Source organism: Cervus canadensis, chromosome 21 (assembly GCF_019320065.1).
Source record: "Cervus canadensis isolate Bull #8, Minnesota chromosome 21, ASM1932006v1, whole genome shotgun sequence".
Lineage (NCBI taxonomy): Eukaryota > Metazoa > Chordata > Mammalia > Artiodactyla > Cervidae > Cervus > Cervus canadensis.
The window spans coordinates 17,594,672-17,616,878 of record NC_057406.1 but is presented as its reverse complement, the minus strand read 5'-3'; the positions used below and the strand labels follow the sequence as shown (position 1 = coordinate 17,616,878).

At 39.1% G+C, this 22,207-nt stretch overlaps 1 protein-coding gene across 1 annotated transcript in view; it reads left to right on the top strand.

The window, feature by feature from the left end:
• Nucleotides 1–1,467: 1,467 nt before the first annotated feature.
• The window catches only part of LOC122423128, a 168,744-nt gene continuing 148,004 nt past the window's right edge, over nucleotides 1,468–22,207 (top strand). The window contains exons 1-6 of the mRNA XM_043439908.1: nucleotides 1,468–1,706; nucleotides 3,063–3,149; nucleotides 4,416–4,736; nucleotides 6,884–7,204; nucleotides 9,911–10,231; nucleotides 10,658–10,978. Of these exons, the coding sequence (XP_043295843.1) occupies nucleotides 1,661–1,706; nucleotides 3,063–3,149; nucleotides 4,416–4,736; nucleotides 6,884–7,204; nucleotides 9,911–10,231; nucleotides 10,658–10,978 (1,417 nt within the window). The 5' untranslated portion in view covers nucleotides 1,468–1,660. The remainder of the gene's footprint in view (nucleotides 1,707–3,062; nucleotides 3,150–4,415; nucleotides 4,737–6,883; nucleotides 7,205–9,910; nucleotides 10,232–10,657; nucleotides 10,979–22,207) is intronic.

The following is a 22,207-nucleotide window of genomic DNA, read 5'->3' as shown; positions in this document are numbered from 1 at the left end:
GAGTCTTATATAATGAGTTATATACAATTTTAATTTTTGAATGTTAAACTATCCTTATATTTTTGGGATGAACCCTGCTTGGTCATGATATATTATTATTTTATATATTGCTAGATTTATTTGCTAATATTTTGCACATGTTTGTGAGAGATATTCATATGTAATTTTCCTTCCTTATAATGTCTTTTTCTGGTTTTGATATGAAGTTATATTGGTCTCATAGAACATGTTGGAAAGTAGTCACTACTCTTTGTTTTCTGGAAATGTTTGTTTAGAATTGGTATTATTTTTTTTTCCTTAAAATATTTGTTAGAATTTACCAGTGAAGCCAATGGGGCTTGGAATATTCATTGTGGAAAGATTTTTAGGAAGTTTAATGCATATATATATTGTCATACTGAGTGAAGTTAAGTCAGACACAAAAAGACAAATACATGATATCACTTATATGTGAACTCTAAAAAAACTGGTACAAATGAACTTCTTTACAAAACAGAAATAGAGTTCCAGATGTAGAAAACTAACTTATGGTTAGAAAGAGGAGGTGCAGGGAGAGATAAATTGGTAAATTTGTGTTGACATATAAACACTACTATATATAGAACAGATAATAATGAGGACCTGCTGTATAGCACAGGGAACTCATCTCAATACTCTCCAATGACTTATATGAGAAAAGAATCAAAAAAAGAGTGAGCATATATATATGTGTGTATAACTGATTCACTTTGCTATACAGAAGAAATTAACATAACATTATAAATCTGTACTCCAATAAAACTTTTTAAAAAAGAAAAGAAGTTCAAGTGCTGTCTATGGATAATCTGCACAGAATTATTCATGAGACACCTTTGATTATGGAAATAATAAAAGTGACTATACAATCAAGCTTTAGTGATTTAACTATGTTTTGCCCATTTTACTTTTTTTTTTTTTTAATTCATTTCTAAGTGTTTTATTCTTATTTATTTATTTATTTTTGGCTGCGCTGGGTCTTCGTTGCTGTGTGTGGGCTTTCTCTGGTTGCAGCAAGAGGAGGCTACTCTGTTGTGATGCGCCGGCTTCTCATTACGGTGGCTTCTCTTGTTGTGGAGCACAGGCTTCAGTAGTTATGGCTCGTGGGCTCTTGAGCTCTGGCTCAGTAGTTGGGGTGCACAGGCTTCGTTGCTCAGAGGCATGTGGTATCTTCCCTGACCAGGGATTGAATCTATGACCCCTGCATTGGCAGGCAGACTCTTAACCACTGGACTACCGGGGAAGTCCCTTGCCTTAGTTTTTTTTTTTGACATAATTTCATCTCATAACAATTATTATTTTTGTTTCTAATGTAGTCATCCAAAACAGAGTGTAGAAATTTTGTGTTCAAAGACAACCATATTTGAGTTAATATTTCCCCTTTAATTTTTGTAAATATGTAGTGAATATTTCTCAGTTTTCTTTGTTTCATGTCCCAAATGGAAGAAAACTGGAGGACAAAAAGGAACCTCTCTCTTTTAATTACTTCCCTTTTCTGGTTGACTCCACCTCCATTATGAAAGCCTTCTTTTGTGTGTGTGTGTGTGGAAGTGAAATGATTTTTAGAATTCTTAGTGGTCCTCTTCTTCAAGGGACCATTCCAAGGGAATAATACAAGAAGATTTAAGCATCATAAAACTTTGGAATGGACAAACTCAGAATGGTGCTACATGACAACTCTGGATCTGCTGGTAAAACTTATCATTTGTTCTGTCTACTCTCTAATGGAGTATAGTAATATTCTGACAGTCAGTGGATCTGATTTAATAATGATGGGCATTAGGAGGGTAAGTTATGGGAAAGAGCAAGAAGCCTATTAAGAAGTACCTGTATCTTCCATAGGTTTGAAATTTAAGGTATGAAATAAGGATTAGATTTGGCATCAACTCTGTAAAACCACTGAGGAACAACTACATAAGGAACTAAAATTAACTGAATTGTATTGAGTATAAAACGAATAGTTGTTAGAAAGGATAGAACAAGTAGGAATGCATATTGATGAAAAGTTGATTCTCTAGAGGGCATTTAGAATGACACCCCTGAGTGTTAAAATCTACCTCATGATTTATGTGGGTGCATTAAATTCATTTAGCATTTTTACTTTTTTTTTCAAGCTTTTAAACTTGAAAGCATACCACATGAAAGCATGGGTAATAAGCGCACAGTTCTGTGTCATAGCATTTTTACTTTAAAATTACTGTAGGATGAGAGTAAGAAGGAGAAGTGAGAGTGATAGAGCATTTTAGGCTATTTTTGGAGATAAGATCCAATGGCGTGTGTGTGTGCATGCTTGGTCGCTCAGTGGTGTCCGATTCTTTGCGACACCATGGACTGTAGCCCTCCAGGCTACTCTGTCCATGGGATTTTCCAGGCAGGAATACTGGAGTGGGTTGCCATTTCCTTCTCCAGGGGATCTTCCTGACCCAGGGATCAAACCCATGTCTTCTGCATTGGCAGGTGGATCCTTTATAACTGCGTCACCTGGGAAGCCCACAAGGTCCAATAGTGGGGACTTTCAAATATAATCTTTGTCAATGTTTCCTCCAGTGTAGTGTTCAATTAGAATTTAGCAGGCACTGTGCCAGGTACTGGTAAAGCTGATGAACATTATAGGTATAATTTATTTCCTCATGGAACTTTCCATTGAATAATGTGGATCAGGTAGGCTTGGAGGTGAGACTATCAAGGGTTGAAAATTGTTGTGTGCCCAATGGGAGAAGTGCCCACTTCTAAGTTTCATCAACGCCTTTTCTGTTTTCCAGGTGCTAAGACTCACTCTTGCCATTCTTTTTGCATCTCCAACTCTCTTCTAATCCCTCACTTCTAGGTTGCCTGTAACCATGGACACTTTCAAAGCTACTTCACTGTTACTGTATGATCCTGGATATGAATTTTTCCTGCCTGCCTGCCTTGCCATTTAGGAGGAGGATTTTCTGTCTTGGTTTGACTTTCTTTGTTAATTTCAAACCTCTGAAACCACCTGCTTGCTCTAAAGCCTATTTGGTTGGAAAGACTATACTTTTACCTTCTTTTTTTTCTTTCCACAGGCTTTAAAAGGTGTTCTGTTCACTTTGGTCCCTTCACCCTTGCTGTGGTCTCAGTTCTCTGTACCTGTTTGGTCACCAATGCTCTTGGTGAGTACTTTGTCAAATTTACTCACGATCTTTGCCCACTGTGATGAGAATCACTGACAAGCAAATCATTCTCCTGAAGGCTAAATAGCATCTAAAAGCAAGCTTCATAGTGTTTTGAAGGATCAGGATATTAAAAGCACAAAATGAGTACCTAATGATGTGACCCCGCTGGCCCAAAATGTTAGAATAACTTTTTTTTTTTTTAAATAAATGCTTACTGGAAAAATGCATATTCCTTAAAGATCTGAAGTAATGTCTAACTAAAAAATAGGGCACAATACAGAGGAGGAGAAATGTCAGAACTGTTAGGATGAGGGAATTTTAGGAACATTTTGAAAATTCAAATGCCAAAATTTATCTTAAAATGTATTCAGGGAAGCCAGGTATATATCAGGAACCACAGATTCCTATGTTAGCTAAAATAATCACAAGGCAGTAGCTAAGACCCTTGGGAGGAGTAGCGGAGAGGGGATTTTTTATGGTAGAAGATGATAGGAAAATATCTCAGTTTCAATTTCCATTTGGGTAGCTACATTCAGTTAGATTTCAACTAGCATTTTAAGAATTTATGGTATTTCCGTATGTAAAATAGATGACCAGTGCAAGTTCGGTGCATGAAGCAGGGCACTCAAAACCGGTGCTCGGGGACAACCCAGAGGGATGGGGTGGGGAGGGAGGTGGGAGGGGGTTTCAGGATGGGGGACACATCCTGATGTACACTCGTGGCTGATTCATATCGATGTATAGCAAAAATGACCACAATAGTGTAAAGTAATTAGCCTCCAGTTAAAATTAAAAAATTAATTAAAAAAAGAATTCATGGCCTTTTGCATATGTGTGTGAAATAGGTACTGAATTCCCAATAATCAGTCTTTCGTTTTCATTACTAGCCTTCTTTCCACTGATCTTAGGATTTTGGAGAAACTTATATAGCTTACCCCTATAAAATTTTGTAATATTTTTATAGTAAACTATCCATAGGTTTATATACATTGATGTTATAAAGAATCTCAGCCATAAAATAAAGACACCATATAGTATTGAATTACCCAGATTTACTGTTTCTGTGTCATGGCTTCCTTTGAAGCCTGTGACACTGCTGTTTGATTTTGAATTCCTGTGAAATGACAGTCTCCGATTGTACCATACATAGGTTCAGAATTGTTTCTCAAAGCTGGGTTTGAAAAATAAATAAGTAATCTGAGGAATAATCATTTTACTTGCTTTGGGATCTTGACCAATTGCTACCTTTACCTGTTGTTCCAGGGGGAACAGACAAGGAGCTGAGGCTGGCGGCTGGTACAACCAAGTGTTCTGGGAGAGTGGAGGTGAAAGTCCAGGAAGAGTGGGGAACTGTGTGTAACAACGGCTGGGACTTGGCTGCCGTCTCCGTGGTTTGTAAGCAGCTGGGATGTCCAACTGTCATCAAAGCCACAGGATGGACCAATTCCAGTGCAGGCACCGGGCGCATTTGGATGGATCATGTGTCTTGTCGAGGCAATGAATCAGCTCTCTGGGACTGCAAACATGAGGGGTGGGGAAAGCATAACTGTACTCACCAACAGGATGTAGGAGTCACCTGCTCAGGTAAGACTTGTGTAAGTCAAACCTTGACATGAATGCTTGGTAGGAAAAAATCTTATAGATGGGTTAAAAATGAAAAGGCCAGTCTTCTGTAAGTAATCTAGGTATAAAATAATCCAGGTATGAAAAGGACCCAATTCATTGTTGAAGACCAGAAAATGTATGACAAGACCCATATTAAGAAAAATCAAAAGAGATTCTGAATATTACAGTCAATGAGGAAGTGATTAGCTTCAATTTTATATTAAGTAATCCTACTGTAACAGTCTGTGCTCAGTTACTTAATCATGTCTGACTCTTTGTGACCCCATGGACTGCAGCCTGCCAGGCTCCTCTGTCCATGGAATTTTCTAGGAAAGAATACTGGAGTGGGTTGCCATTTCCTAAATCATATCTAACTTGATTCCTTGTCTCCTTTCCCCATAAAATGCTGCTTTCATATATTGGCTCATAAAACATGACCCTTTTGCCCATTAACTGACAATCAATTTACCAAGTCAAGAAGTAAATACTCCTAGCACTAATCTGTTTTGTTGGAGGAAGGATATTTTGCAAAGTAGAATTGCTTTTTCCACTGTGAAATGCTATTCATTTCATTTACATGGTAGTTTTAATTTATAAAATATTTCATAAGTTTCATCTCACTTGCTATTATGATAACTCAGACATTTCTGCAGACAAAACCCAAGGTCATGTTTCTGACCCAGTTCAGATTCCTGGGCTTCCAATTTCTCTTTGCTCATGTCATTGAAATTTAGGCAATCCTCTCACCACCCAGCCTTTCTGTTAGAGACCATCTCCTCCATAGGACTGATTTCAGAAAGGATTAATCTCTATCCAGGCTTCTCTGGTGGCTTAGTGGTAAAGAAGCTGCCTGCCAATCCAAGAGACATGGATTTGATCCCTTGGGAAGTTCCCCTGGAGAAAGAAATGGCAACCCACTACAGTATTCTTGCCTGGGAAATCCCATGGACAGAGAAGTCTAACGGGCTACAGTCCATGGGGTCACAAAGAGTCAGACACAACCTAGTGACTGAACAACAACAGCAATCTTTACCCAGGCGCTGTGGTGTCATGGGAGTAACTAGTTTCTGGAAAACTCCTCAACTACTCCTTAATGCTATTATTTTGAGTAAGTTGTAAATCTTTCTAAACTTCAGCTTCTGAGTAGTCAGTAATATAACACATGTAAAGCTACTGGTACACTGACAGGTAGGTCATAGGTGCTAAAAATTAGCATTAGTTTCCTCATGGCTCACACTCATTTCTCTTTCTTCTTCCTTCTCTTTCTCTGTTCTCCTCCTCTTCCTTCCTCTTCTTTCTTTTATTGTTGTCTTTCATTGTTAATCATTTTGCAGGGAAAGAGAAGAAATAATAATTGTAAAAGATACATCAAGCATCTACAGTGAAGTTAAAAATCATAATAAATCTTGCCAGGATCTTACTATAATTATTGCTGTTGATGGTGTTGACTATTTAAGCTAAGACCTCAGTGTAGTGCTTTAACCTCCTGTGTTCTGTTTTTCATATCTTTGCATAAGGATCCTTTATGTAAAGATGATGTCAATCAAATTTAGTTTTTGAACTTTGTACACCTAAAGCTTCAACTGGTGCATAATAATAGAAAGGGATGAGTAGTCAGGGACTCACGAGTTTCATGAGATTTCCAAGTTCATATTTTTAAGGTTTCAGAGTCCATATTTCTGAGATTCTCCACCCTGATCAATGCTCAATTCTTAGAGCATCTGCTTCTTGGAAATTCTATTATGATAACATGCATAATAGTAAAGAGGGTAGACTTTGATATTAGACTGTCTTTTTTTTTTTTTTTTTACATTCTCCTTCTACTATTTTCTTTATTTCTACATAGACAAGTTTGCTATGTCTTAGTAATAGAGGGAAACAAAACACAAAGTAAATTTTAATCCATGAAAGATTTTTTTTTGGGGTCAGTTGATACAGATGAAAGTCCTAATCATTTGTTAGTTTTCAAAGATTAAAATCTTTCAATATGTGAACTGGAGCAGCATCCACAACGAGGCATCGTTTTTAAGGAGAGCAGCAAGTCTCAAGAGACCAGAGGAATACTATTCTCTAAGATAACTTCAGAATAAATATCACTTCTGAATTCTGCCTTTTCTCTTCTCTAGATGGATCTGATTTGGAGATGAGGCTGATGAACGGAGGAAACCGGTGCTCAGGAAGAATAGAGATAAAATTCCAGGGCCAGTGGGGAACAGTGTGTGACGATAACTTCAATTTGGATCACGCTTCTGTGGTTTGTAAACAGCTTGGATGTGGAAGTGCTATCAGTTTCTCTGGCTCAGCTAATTTTGGAGAAGGATCTGGGCCAATCTGGTTTGATGATCTGGTATGCCATGGAAATGAGTCAGCTCTCTGGAACTGCAGACACGAAGGATGGGGAAAGCACAACTGTGATCACGCTGAAGATGCTGGAGTGATTTGCTTAGGTAAGGACTGCTCTGGGTTTGTTCCGTTCTCTCTGAGAGGACAAAAATGGGGGTAAAAGTCTCAAAGGCTTGAACTCTTAAAAACATAATGAAGTGTGCTTCTTTTTTTTTTCTCTTACTATTAAAAATTTTTTTTTATTGGAGTATAGTTGCTTTACAATGTTGTGTTATTTTCTCCTGTACAACATATAGATGACCAAGAAGTACATGAAAACATGCTCAATGTCTCTAATTATTAGAGAAATGCAAATGAAAACTACAATGAGGAAAGTCGTCTTCTTTTATTGCCTCATTATTAGCAATTTCAGGATGCAGTTCTGATACTTGTGGGGTTTTTTTTTTGTTGTTGTTGTTGTTATTGTTCAGTCACTTAGTTGTGTCCAACTCTTTTTTTTGTGTGTGTGTGTCTGACTCTTTTGTACCTTCATGGACTGTAGCCCACCAGGCTCCTCTGTCTATGGAATTCTTCAGGCAAGAATACTGGAGTGGGTTGCCATTTCCATCTCCAGGGGATATTCAAACCCAGAGATGGAACCTGAGTCTCCTGCAAATTCTTTACCACTGAGCCATAAGCCCATGAAGAATTTTTTTTTTTTTTTTTTTTACCATTCACTGAAATTAGGATAAATAGTTTAGGGAGGAAGGATGAGCCATGAAATTGAGATCCAAGTTATCAGGATAGAAGAAAGTATTCAGAGAATAGTCTACTCCCTCACCCCTCCAAAAAAAGAAAGGAAAAGAAACTAGGTTAACTAGAAAATGTTACTTTCTGGATGTTTTAGAAGAAAGTCACCCCTATTATTATCTTCTACCTATAAAAGCCTCCTCTTTAGCCACATTGACCCACCTTTTCCCAAACTATTAGTTCAAATTCACAGAATCAAATGATTTAAAAAACTGGTTGTTTATTAAAACCTCATTTACGCTAATACTACACCATGAGCAGGAATTGTGTCTATCTAGCGACTTTCACGTTCCATCCTTGATTAAGGTCTGGGACGTGGTTTTGTGTGTACAAAAATGTCACTCTCCTTTCTTCAATTGAATGCCTCGTTTGAAGACCTAGTAAGTCTTGAACCCCAGGGGATATTTAGAAAATAATAACCAGGGTAAAAATGTTCTTGTATTCACCAGTTTTTTTTTTTTTTCAAATGAAGGAAATTCAATTCAAACTAGCTTTAAAATAAGGGAATACTGACTCAGAAAACTGGGAAATCCAGGAGGTTCAGTTGGCTCCATCCATGACTAGATTCAGCACTTAAACAATATCATCAAGGCTCTGGCTCTTCTTTTATTTCTTGGATTTCTTTCTTTTTCTTTTTTTTTTTCAAAAACCACGCTGTGTGTCTTGTGGGGATCTTAGTTCTCTGACCAAGGATAAAACCTAGGCCCCGTGCAGTGGAAGCTCACAGTCCTAACCACTGGACTACCAGGGAATTCCCAAGTTAGCTTTTTTCTTGTTGAACAATGTGATCATGTACAGTCTGAACCACAAAGAATGGGATTCCTACAGAAAAGATGGGTTCTGTTAGCTGAAGAAAGTGAAAGGGCTTTGGGGTAGAGAAAATACAGTATGTACCTTCCGGTTTCCTTTACTTAGGTCTCCAATCAGCATGTTTCTTCTCAGTGTGTTTGATACATGCTGAGGAATCACAATAAATAGCACTGTGACAAAAAAAAAAAAAACAAAAAAACAACTAAAAGTGCCAGAGGAAAAACCCAATTTATTTATTATAGGATATTACTCAGAATCAAGTGCTAGTCTTTGAGGAGTATTGATTGGGGGAAAGTGAAAGGAGTAATGATGAAGTCCCTTCTTTCTTTGCATTGTTTTTATGTTATTTTATTTTATTTTTTTGCATTGCTTTTAAAATGGACATGGTCAGAAAGGGGTCAGACATGGTGATACAAACCAAATAGTCTGGGTAGGTAATGCAGTCAGAACCATAAGTGAGTGTTAAGTATTGCAGCAAATATATATATATATAAGCACCTAGGCATCTGCAAGTATATTTAAAAGGGAAAAAAAAAAACCAATTCCAACAAAAACATCTATGGTGTTTAAACAAGCAGATCTCTAGATAAATTTCAGTTCCTTGGCCTCCTGTTAGAAACTCTTCCTGTAATGCATGCTCTCCACAGTGAAAAGTCCTGTCTTATTTTTTCTTAATTGATTGATCTTTTCTGTTATGATTTATTATAGGATACTGAATATAGTTCTCTGTGCTATACAATAAGACCTTGCTACTTATCCATTTGATATAAAGTGGTTTGCATCTGCTAATCCCAAACTCCTAATTCATAAAAAATCCTATCTTCTTGTTTTTAAATTGGAGTATAATTGTTTTACAATCTTGTGCTAGTTTCTGCTGCACAACAAAGTGAATCAGCAGTATGTGTATATATATATCCCCTCCCTCTTTAGCCTCCCTCCCACTCTCATCTTCATCCCAGCCCTCCAGGTCATCACAGAGCACTGATTTGAGCTCCTGTGCTATACCCAAGGTTCCCACTAACACTGTCTTCTTGCCTGATCTGCTCCTACTTCCATCGCTAATGATTTTCAGTGGGAACATATCATTATATTCTCTGTCTCTGCTTATGTTCCCCCCCACCCCTTTTCCTTATCTCATCTCAGGTAGAGCTGTTTGGAGCATCCTCATGCTTGTTTCTTTATCACTGACTGGTTTTGTTTCCCTCCTACAGAGGGAGCTGACTTGAGCCTGAGACTGGTAGATGGAGTCACCAAGTGTTCAGGAAGATTAGAAGTGAGATTCAAAGGAGAATGGGGGACAGTGTGTGATGACGGCTGGGACAGCGATGATGCTGCTGTAGCGTGTCAGCAATTGGGATGTCCGACTGCTGTCACTGCCATCGGTAGAGTCAATGCCAGTGAGGGAACTGGAAACATTTGGCTTGACAGTGTTTCATGCCAAGGACATGAATCTGCTATCTGGCAGTGCAGACATCATGAATGGGGAAAGCATTACTGCAATCATAATGAAGATGCTGGTGTGACCTGTTCTGGTAAGTTAAAACAAGAAAAACAGAGAAGGAAGGGTCTGTGTTCTTTAGGAGTAGGAATAGGTGTTAAAGGTGAGAGAGAGAGAACTAGTTAATGATTTCCTCGTTGGGAATTCTTTTCAGGTATGAGGAATCTTTAACACATTCTTTTTTTGACTAGTTTGGAGGGTTGTCTGTCTCTATGTTTTATAAAAATTGTTTCAACTGCTATTAGGGACCACACTTCAAATTATAAATCTACAAGTTTTGAAACTATAGCCCCATTTCTAACCAAATTCATGGTCTGTGCTGCTGTTCTAAAAGCCGGGAAGTAGGTAAGCCAGAATTTCTAGTGTCTCAGTATCTGAGAAGGAACAAGATTGAAAAAAATAACCTATAGTAGCTAACCTCCATATGTAGCTATGGCCTAAGTTTACATTTCTTTTGCAGATGGATCAGATCTCGAACTGAGACTCAAAGGTGGAGGTAGCCGCTGTGCTGGGACAGTGGAGGTGGAAATTCAGAAACTGGTAGGGAAAGTGTGTGACAGAAGCTGGGGACTGAGAGAAGCTGATGTGGTTTGCAAGCAGCTGGGATGTGGATCTGCACTCAAAACATCCTATCAAGTTTATTCCAAAATTCAGGCAACAAACACATGGCTGTTTTTAAGCAACTGCAATGGAAATGAAACTTCCATCTGGGGCTGCAAGAACTGGCAATGGGGTGGGCTTAGTTGTGAACACTATGATGAAGCCAAAGTTACTTGCTCAGGTAAGACTTTCAATCAACCTGTAAAGAAGTTGCATTCCAATTTCATTCTTTTACATAGAGCTGTCCAGTTTTCCCAGCACTACTTATCTAAGAGACTATCTTTTCTCCATTGTATATTCTTGTCTCCTTTGTGATAGATTAGTTGGCCATAAATGTGTGGGTTTATTTCTATGCTTTCTATCCTCTTCCATTAATCTCTGTGTCTGCTTTTGTCTCAGTTCCATGCTGTTTTGATGACTGTTGCTTTGTAGTATAGTCTGAAGTTAGACAGCCCAATTCTTCCAGCTCTATTCTTCTTTCTCAAGCTTGTTTTGGCTATTTGGGATCTGTTGTGCTTCCATACAAATTTAAAATTTATTGCTTAATTCTGTAAAAAATGCCATCAGTAATTTGATAGGGATTGTATTGAATCTGTAGATTGCCTTGGGAGTATGGTCATTTTAACCATATTTAACTGAATTGATTCTTCCAGTCTAAGAACAAAGTATATCTTTCCATCTATTTGAGTCATCTTCAATTTCTTTCATCAGTGTCATAGTTTTCAGAGTACAGGGCTCTTGCCTCCTTAGGTAGGTTTATTCCTAGGTATGTTATTCTTTTTGTATGTATATATGTATGTATGTACATGCTCAGTTATTCAGTCATGTCTGATTCTTTGTGGCCCCATGAACTATAGCCTGCCAGGCCCCTATGTCCATAGAATTTTCCAGGCAAGAATACTGTAGTGGGTTGCCATTTTCTACTCCAGGGGATCTTCCTGATCCAAGGTCAAAACTGTGCCTCTTGTGTATCCTGCATTGGCAGGTAGATTCTTTTTGACTAGCGCCACCTGGCAAGCCCTTTTGATGTGATGGTAAATGGAACTGTTTCCTTAATTTCTCTTTCTGATAGCTCATTGTTAGTGTATAGAAAGGCAACAGATTTCTGTATATTCATTCTGTATCCTGCAACTTTACCAAATTCACTGACAAACTCTAGTAATTTTTTGGTAGTGACTTTAGGATTTTCTATGCACAGTGTCATCTTGACTGCAAAGAGTGACAGCATTACTTCTTCCTTTTCAGTTTGGATTCCTTTTATTTCTTTCCCTTGTCTAAATTGCTATGGACAGAACTTTAGATACTATGTCAAATAAAAATGGCAAGAGTGGGCATCCTTGCCTTGTTCCTGATCTTAGAGAAAATGCATTCAGCTTTTTCACCATTGCATATGATATCAGGTAAATTGCCTATATACACAATCTACATATATGTATAATATATAAATATATATATATATATATATATAATATATAAAGATATTATAAAATCTATATAAACAATAGAATGGGAAAGACTAGAAATCTCTTCAAGAAAACTAGAGATACCAATGGAATATTTCTTTCAAAGATGGGCACAATAAAGACAGAAATGGTATAGACCTAACAGAAGCAGAAGATATTAAAAAGAGGTGGCAAGAATACACAGAAAAACTATACAAAAAAGATTTTCATGATCCAGTTAACCCTGATGGTGTGATCGCTCACCTAGAGCCAAACATCCTGAAAAGTGAAGTCAAGTGGGCCTTAGGAAGCACCACTACAAACAAAGCTAGTGGAGGTGATGGAATTCCAGTTGAGCTCTTTCAAATCCTAAAAGATGATGCTGTGAAAGTGGTGCACTCAATATTCCAGCAAATTTGGGAAACTCAACAGGGGCCACAGGACTGGAAAAAGTTCAGTTTTCATTCCAATTCCAAAGAAGGGCAATGCTAAAGAATGTTCAAACTACCACACAATTGCACTCATCTCACACACTAGCAAAGTAATGCTCAAAATTCTCCAAGCCAGGCTTTAACAGTATATGAACCACAAACTTGCAGATGTCCAGCTGATTTTAAAAAGGTAGAGGAACCAGAGATCAAATTCCCAACATCTGTTGGATCATAGAAAAAGCAAGAGAATTTCAGAAAAATATCTACTTCTGCCTTATTGATTATGCCAAAGCCTTTGACTGTGTGGATCACAACAAACAGTGTAAAATTCTTCAAGAGATGGGATTACTAGGCCATCTTACCTGCCTCCTGAGAAATCTGTATGCAGGTTGAGAAGCAACAGTTAGAGCTGGACATGTAACAACAGACTGGTTCCGAATAGGGAAAGGAGTACATCAAGGCTGTACATTGTTACCCTGCTTATTTAACTTATATGCAGAGTACATTATGCAAAATGCTGGGCTGGATGAAGCACAAGCTGGAATCAAGATTGCTGGGAGAAATATCAATAACCTCAGATATGCAGATGATGCCACCCTTATGGCAGAAAGTGAAGAGGAACTAAAGAACCTTTTGATGAAAGAGGAGACTGAAAAGGCTGGCTTAAAACTCAACATTCAAAAGACTAAGATCATGACCTTTGGTCCCATCACTTCATGGCAAATAGATGGGGAAACAATGGAAACAGTGAGAGACTTTCATTTCTTGGGCTCCAAAATCATTGCAGATGGTGACTGCAGCCATGAAATTAAAAGACACTTGCTCCTTGGAAGAAAAGTTATGACCAAACTAGACAGCATATTAAAAAGCAGAGACATTACTTTGCCAACAAAGGTCCGCCTAGTCAAGGCTATGGTTTTTCCAGCAGTCGTGTATGGATGTGAGAGTTGGACTATAAAGAAAGCTGAGCACTGAAGAATTGATGCTTTTCAACTGTGGTGTTGGGAGAAGACTCTTGAGAGTCCCTTGGACTGCAAGGAGATCCAACCAGTTCATCCTAAAGCAAATCAGTCCTGAATATTCATTGGAAGGACTGATGCTGAAGCTGAAACTCCAATATTTTGGCCACCTGATGCAAAGAACTGACTCATTTGAAAAGACCCTGATGCTGGGAAAGATTGAAGGCAGGAGGAGAAGAGGATGACAGAGGATGAGCTGGTTGGATGGCATCACCAACTGAATGGACATGAGTTTGAGTAAGCTCCAGAAGTTGGTGATGGACAGGGAAGCTTGATGTGCTGCAGTCTATGGGCTTGTAAAGTGTCAGACATGACTGAAGTGGCTAAGCTGAACTGAACTGAGATTGCCTATCTGCACTTCATTAGTTCTTATTCTGGGGTTTTGTCTTGTTCCTTGTTTAGAACATGTTCCTCTGTTGCCTCATTTTGCCTGATTTGCTGTTTTCAGTTCTATGTAGCTGGTAGGTTGGTGACATTTCCCAACTTTGGAGAAATTGCCTTCTATGGGAAATATTCTATGCTCCCAGCAGCATACTCCCCTCTGGTTACCATAGCTGTATGCTTTAGTTTGCCCCATACGTTGACAGCACAAGTTCTTCTATTGTGGTTGGCTGACTACTGTCAGTGGTCTGGTAGGCATGACTGGCCCCTAGTCTCGTTGTTTGCTAGACCCTGCCTTGTGCAAAAGCTGCCAGTCACTGCTTTGTGGGATTGGGTCATGGGGTAGCTGGTTGCAGAGACCAGGGTTGTCTCAGAGTTAGTGCTGTTCTACTTGTGGTTTGAACCAGGTTCTACAGTGAGTGTGGGGGAGTCAGTTTTCCCAGATCTAGTGAAAGCCTGCTGGTGAGCAGAGCTGGTTCCTGGGGCAGCTGGCAGAGAGGTCCAACATGTCTCCGAGTTGGTGTCCATCTGCTTGTTGGTAGGGCCAATGCCCAAGGGATCTTAGGGTTGGTGTTCACCTACTGGTGCGTGAAGCCATGTCCTGTGGCTAGTGCCAGTCCAGTGGCAGACAGAGTCAGCCCCTGGGGTCCCCTGCTGCAGGGCCCAGGAATCCCAGAGCTGGTGTTGGCCTGCTGGTGGACAGGGCCAGGGCCCAAGGAATGCTGGTTGTAGGGTTGCATTGGTCCTGGGACTGGGATCTCTGGGGGATAAGACTTGTCCCAGGGCTAGCACTAGCCCTCTGCTGGGTAGAGCTGGATCCTGGGATCTCTGGCTGCAGAGCCCAGGGTCCTGGAGCTTAAATTGGTCAGCTGGTGGGCAGGGCCAATGCCCAGGGTGTCCCTAGGCTCGTGTCAGCTCACTGGGGTATGGGGAGGGGGTGAAGTTGGGGCTCTGGCTGCAGGTCCCGGGGGGTCCCTGTGCTAGTGCCAGTTTCCTGGTATGTGGGGCTGAGTCCTGGCCCTCTAGTGGGTAGGCCCATGTCCCAGGGTGTCTGTGGGCTCAGGGAGTCTCAAGGCAGCTGATAGGGGGCAGCAGTGGGGGTGTGCGTACCTGCCTGTTTAGTTTCTTGGCCTCAGCTGTCCCACTTATGGTACTGACAGGCTGGTGACTGGGTCTGGGTCTTGGTGCTAATAAGCTAAAGGGAAGATTCCAAAATGACTTTTTCTAACACCAGTGTCCTCGTGGTAGAAGGAGCTCCCCAAAATGGCTGCTGCCAGTATCTGGGTCCCCAGGGTGAGTTCCATCACATCCCACCTCTCCAGAAGGCTTTCCAAGATCAGCAGGTGGGTCTGGCCCAGGCTTCTTTCAAATTGACTGCTTCTGCCCTGGGTCCCAGAGTTGGTGGGATTTTGTGTGTGTCCTTTAAGAGTGGAGTCTTTATTTCCCACAGCCCTCTGGCTCTCTCAAAAGTAAGCCCTGCTGGCTTTCAAAGTAAAATGCCCTGGGAGCTTATCTTCCTGGTGCAGGACCACTGGTTGGGGAATTCCTTGATCCTTGGGGAGAACCTCTGCAACTGCAATTATCTTCTTATTTGGTGGTCGCGTACCTGGGTCTATGGGTCTTGACTATACTGTGCCCTGCCCCTCCTGCTTGTCTTGTTGTGGTTTTTTCTTTATACCTTTAGTTGTAGAAGATCTTCTCTGCTAGATTTTGGTCTTTCTCATAAGCAGTTGTTACTCTGGTGTGCTCACATGAAGAGATGACTCAGGATCTTCCTCCTCTGTCATCTTGGCTGTGCCCTCTGAACGTTTTTGTGTATTTCATGCAAGCTCTTTAAAAAACTCAAAAGTGGTCTGTGATTGGCTAATCTTGTGGACAATCCCTAGCATTTTATGTTAATCACTTGTTGATAAGTGATGCCTTTTTAACAACAAGGCGTTCACCAAGAAACACCTAGAGCTGTTCTTCCAAAGTAATTATCATATCCTACTGGACAAGAGGCCTTTCCTGGTGGCTCAGTGGTAGGTAAAGAATCTGCCTACCAATGCAGGACACAGAGGTTCAATCCCTGGGTTGGGATGATCCCCTGGAGAAGGAAATGGCAACCCACTCTGCTATTCTTGCCAGGGAAATCTCATGGATAGAGGAGCCTGATGGCTACAGTCCATGGGGTTGCAAAGAATCAGACATGATTTAACGACTAAACAGCAACTGGAGAAGAATGATGAGTTGCCCTGCAGGTGAAGGAGTGTGTTGGTGAGCCCATCTGATGGACCAGATTCTGCCTCTGAGACGCTGCCTTCTGTGCTCCGTGCTTCATGTGCCCAGGTGCTCTTCTCAGAGCAGTACTTCCTAGTGCGTTGTTCTCATCATCACTTCTGTATTCAGTTTCGAGAGTATATCCATCCAGAGCCTGCACACCTTTCACAACCCGCTACATGCTGATGCTGATTTAGGGACCCTTGGGTTACTTTAGGGTTAAGTATTCATTAACTGGTATCAGTCACCCTCAAATTCAGCAAAATATTCTCTTCAAACTTAGTAGATTTCTAGCCTATTTGCTTTAACCCAATGTCATGTGAAAGTAACCACCATCAGAGAATAAATTACATATTTTGATCTATCCTGTGATCAGACCCTTCCTCTCAGTTTATTAGCTACTGCCCTAAGGTCATTTGAAACCATGAGTTTGAGAGGGAAGGCGAGACCTAAATCCTGTCTTTGCTGGTAGGCTCATTGTCTTTATATGCAGAACATCAATCTTATTTTCTGCTAAATCTGAAGTTTTATCACCACCTTAATTTAGGGGACAGGATACTTAAGGTTTTCTTTTTTCCCAATTCTGTAAGTTTCAAATTATAGGATTCTCAATGAGCTATATCTAATAGCTGCAGGCAGCTTTCTTGGTGGGTCAGCAGTAAATAATCAGCTTGCAATGCAGGAGATGCAGGAAACTCAGGTTCTATCCCTGGGTCCAGAAGATCCTCTGGAGGAGGGATTGGCAACCATCTCCAGTATTCTTGCCTGGAGAATCCCATGGACAGAGGAGCCTGGAGGGTTATGGTCCATGGGGTTATGGAGTCAGACACAACTGATATGACTTAGCATGCATGCAGTAGCTGCAGGCAGAGAATGTCTCCCTCACAAAATTAGTATTTTTCCTTCCATTTCTTCTTGTGGTTTACTGGCTTCTAATCTGAGCTCATCTCTCTCTTAAATGTTAAAAGTGGCAAGGAGGATTCATGCCATGTCAATCCTCTGATTTTTTTCTTTTTTTATATACTTTCCCTTTTTTACACTTTTCCCAATATGTTATCCATTTTTCATCTTTAGTGAACATATAATTTTCTTTTCAGTGTGACATTTGACCAGATATTTTACCATGGATAACAATACTTATTAGCTTTCCACCCTATCATATCTACATCATTAGCATATTACACCCATGAATTTCGTCCAACCACATCCAAAATTTAGGTTTTATTACTAGAGTACCTTATCTGTGATAACCCATTCTGAGTTAAATAGGATTCTAATGGTGGTTTAGTTGTTAGGTCGAGTCTGACTCTTGCGACTCAATGGACTGTAGCTTGCCAAGCTCCTCTGTCCATGGGCTTCCCCAGGCAAGAATATTGGAGTGGGTTGCCATTTCCTTCTCCAGTGGATCTTCCTGGTCCAGGGATCGAATGTAGGTCTCCTGCATTGCAGGCAGATTCTTTACTGTCTGAGCCAACAGGGAAGCCCAGGACTCTATTTAGCTGTATATAATAAAAATCCCAAATAGCATAAATTTGAAACTTAGCATGGGTTCCCTCCTTTTACAGAATCATATTTTTGTTTGCTATCTGCCATATGGGCACTTTGCTTTCTTTTGTAAACTCTCTTGTTATATTTCTGTAGCATTTGGAAACCCTTCTACTAATTTTGGGGCCAAGACTTTAGTTCTGTCCTTGTTTTTTTAGAAATAGAGTTTGTAATTTTATTTCTTGATTTACTTGATTCTTTCAGAAGATGTTCAGGAAAGAAATTATGGAAATACCATCTGTCTGTCTGTCAAGTTCAAACTACAAATTCCATAGTCTGTTTAAATTCTTAGATTTTATAAAACATAAGGCATTGTGGTTGATAGGGGCCAGAAAAATTCAGTAAAGCAGGAAGACTAGAAAGACAAAGCAATCGTTTACTCCTGACTTATAGTTTAGACAAGCTAGCTACAAAGAAGTCTAAGAGTTTTGGGCACAAAATTGGTTTGAATCCCAGATATTTTGTTTGTGATGACTGTATAGGTGCTGTAGAGGACTTCTGAATGTAATAAATGGTTCATTTGAATTTTGTTTTATTTTACTAAAATCTGAAAGATAATTTTGAGATTAGAATGAGCTATACTTTTTCAGAGTCTGGAAAGGAATAAATGATGAAAATGCATTAGTGCTTCTTTAAACTATTGTATCTATTACCAAACAAAAAGAAATACCTCTAATTATTTCTTATACTTGTTCTTCATTTCTTCAGAAAGAAATAAATATAGATTCAGTTACTGGTGTCAGGGAAAGTTTAATTTATTGGTTAAAAGGGCTAAATCCAGGCACAAAAATTCAGTTAATGGCTTTTATGTTAAAATGCAGTCATAGCACAGATGTGGAGAATGGACTTGTGGACACAGGGTGTGAAGGAGAGGGTGGGATGAATTGAGAGAGCAGCATTAACATGTATACACTACCATGTAAAAAATAGATAGCTAGTGGGAAGCTGCTGTATAGTGCAGGGAGCTCAGCCCAGTGCTCTGTGTTGACCTGGAGGGGTGGGATGGGGTGTGGGGTGAGAGGAAGGTTCAAGAAGGAGGGGATATAAGTGTATATATATATGTATATATATTTATGGCTGATTCATGTTGTGTACAGCAGAAACTAACACAACATTGTAAAGCAATTATACTCCAGTTAAAAAATAAACTTTAAAAAATGCAGTCAGTCATAGGCTTAACAGGGAAAAAAAATCCCTTAAAGGAGTAAATTATCAATATTCTAATCATGTACTCAGACTAAATGGTATAAGGAAGCCATTCTGTGGTATAGACTAATGTGTTATTAGCAGACTTATGAAATAAAGCTGAGGATGGAGTCTCCAAGTCATTTCTGGAAGAGGGATTTCTCTTTTGCCTTGGACTCAAATATTTTAGGACAGAGGAAATAAGAGGATATCTATTTGTTTTTCTTTTTTGAGGGGGAAATTGTTTTTCACTGGTTGTGTTTTATTTGCTCAAGATCAGTCTAGAGAGAGCAAGAGATTAAAAGAAAAAATCTAAGAAACTGCTTTTATCCAAATATTTAGGTCTGTTCAAAAGTGGAATAGGATCATATGAATAAGAGTTAATGATATCTTAGAGTAATTTCATGCTCAACTAATGATTCAACAAGATTAAACTCAACTCCAGTCACTGTGTTGTAGAGGCATTATTTGCTGTAAAGTCTTAGCTCTGTTTAGAAAGCAATGTGTTATTCAACTCAAATTTGGATCGAACTTGCTTCAAACATATTGAATGGATAAGTGGTGAAATTTTTGCACGGTTGAGTTATTCTATACTGCTATAATAGAGAATACCCTCAGATCTGGAACATTTTAGGAAATTGGCAACAGCTGATGGTATATCTGTGTCATGCTGATAGTAATGTCAAGGGATCTTAAGAATTAGTGATATTAAAAAGTAGAATTAGTCATATTTTACAACAGGCATCTCTAAAAGACTTATGCCTTTTAGGAAGCCCAATTCCATATGCCTCTTCTTTCTTTCCTCTCTTTTAAGATGAATTAAAGGAAATACTTTGTATCTTCTGCATAACTTGAATTACCTCTGAGTTGCTAAGAGTTGGACACAACTTAGCAACTGAACAACAAACGTTGAAAGAAGCTCTTACTTATCTTGATGATTGGCTCTCAACCTAGTGAAGCATGCCCTTAAAACCTGAGCTCCATTTCTTCAGCTTTATAGCTGGTGTGTCTTTTCTTTACCTTTTAAAATCCAGCCATACTAAATTATTCACAATCCTTCAATTAGATCATCCTGTCTCATGATTGTATTCTTTGAATGCCATATCACATATCATTTACTTGGCAAACTTCTCATCTTTTTTTCAAAACTCAGTTCAGATTTATGGTACTCTTTATAGTTTTCTTACAAAGGCCAAAATAGAACTGATAACTCCTTCCTTAGTTTTGTATCTAAAACATGTATCTAGGTTTGGACTCATTATTGAACATGTATATCTTCTACTAAATTATGTGTTCTTGAAGGAGAGAGAAATCAGTGAAAAATTGAGCATCCTTGAAGTAACTTTGTCCCCCAAACATAAGTTGGGGAAATATAAGTAGAGCAAAACGTGTCTGCAGAGACATAGAAGTTTGAAAAAGCATCTTTAGGCTGGGGTAACAAGTATGATTGGCAGAATAATAGATGTTAAGGCTTTTAAAGTGACATCACAGGGTTTTTTCGAGTATGCTAAAATAATGCTTATTATGTCTCCATAATTTGAGTAGATGAGCGCTATTGGGGAAGCTGCCAAAGTTTTCTGCTACAGTTTCCTCAAAAAAAAAAAAATGGTGGTAATAATATCTACTCCTTCATGGGAAATGCACAGCAAGTGATCAATGTATGTTAGCTACTATGGTTATGATTATTATTAGTAGTATTAGAATTATCTACCCTTACTGACAGACTGAACTCTGTGATAGATTTTTTAGCCCATCCAAACGCTTAAAACATTTTAAGTGCTTAATAATATTTGTTGAAAAGATGAATTATTGTATACATAGTAAAGAAACATTGACTTCTCTTGAAGACAGAAATTATGTGAAAATATTTGAAATTTAATATTTGTCATCATGACATAAATTTATTAGGAAGAGGACTTAGAAGCAAAGAGACCACTTTGGAAGCTATTGCAAAAGTCTACATGATATATGGTGACAAATTACATCAAAGTAGTGGCAGTAAGTATGGATAAAAATATGCTGGAGAGTAGTCAACAGGTACAGATGACTTCCACATGTGCAGTGTGTTGTGAGGGTCGAGAGTAAAGGCTCTATAGTATACTGCCTGGCTTCAAACCCTGTCCCTTCATTAACCTGCTGTGTGACCTTAGCAAATTACTTCACTTCTGTGCATTTTTGTTTCCTTGTCTGTAATAATTATACCCTAAGGCAATAATAAGGATGAAATAACGTTTGCTAAATAAATCTAAGATGCCATATTTGTTGTTGTTGTTTAGTTGCTAAGTTGTGTCTAACTCTTTATGACCCTATGGACTGTAGCCTGCTAGACTCCTCTATCCATGGGATTTACCAGGCAGAATACTGGAATGGCTTGCCATTTCCTTTTCCAGGGAACCTCCCCGACCCAGGGATTGAACCTGGGTCTGCTGCTGGGTCTGCAGGCAGTTTCTTTACCACTGAGCCTCCAGGGAAGCCCAAAATGCCACATACAAATATACATATATAATACTTAATCTTAATCTTCATTGTTATCATTATTACCATTATTTCTGAGGAGATAAACACAGGGGTTCAATTTCAGGTGATTCTAATTTGGTCCTGGATACCATTAATTGAATAAAGACTATGGTGGCCTTGTCAGAGCATAATTCATTCAATTTGGAACACCTTAAGTTCCAGATGTCCAAATAGACCTGCTTATGAGTATAAATTTAGAGAGAAATGTATAGATGGGAACATATTTACTGGCAGCTGAGAGAAAATGTCCACTGAGGAGATGAGAAAGCTGAGGACAGAACTTTGATTGGGGAACAGGTGACAGGTTCTGATAAAGTACCGTCAGGCAGAAAGGAGGAGAAAACAGGGGAAAAAGAGTATCTCATGTATCAAGTGTGACAGATATCAAAGAAGAGGTCTGTTTTTCATTTTGGAAATAGGAAGTAGATATATTAATAGTCTTTACCTAGAATCACTTGAAACAGTTGGGGCAGACTCCAGATGGCAGTGGGTGCATATAGTGCTAAACTATAGAGAGAATGAACACACATTATCTGTGGGCTCCAATGTTATGGATAATATAGGAGAAATACTGAAAGGATAGAGTAATCATGCTCCAGAAATTATGGGTTCTATGAGGCAAAGTTCCAGA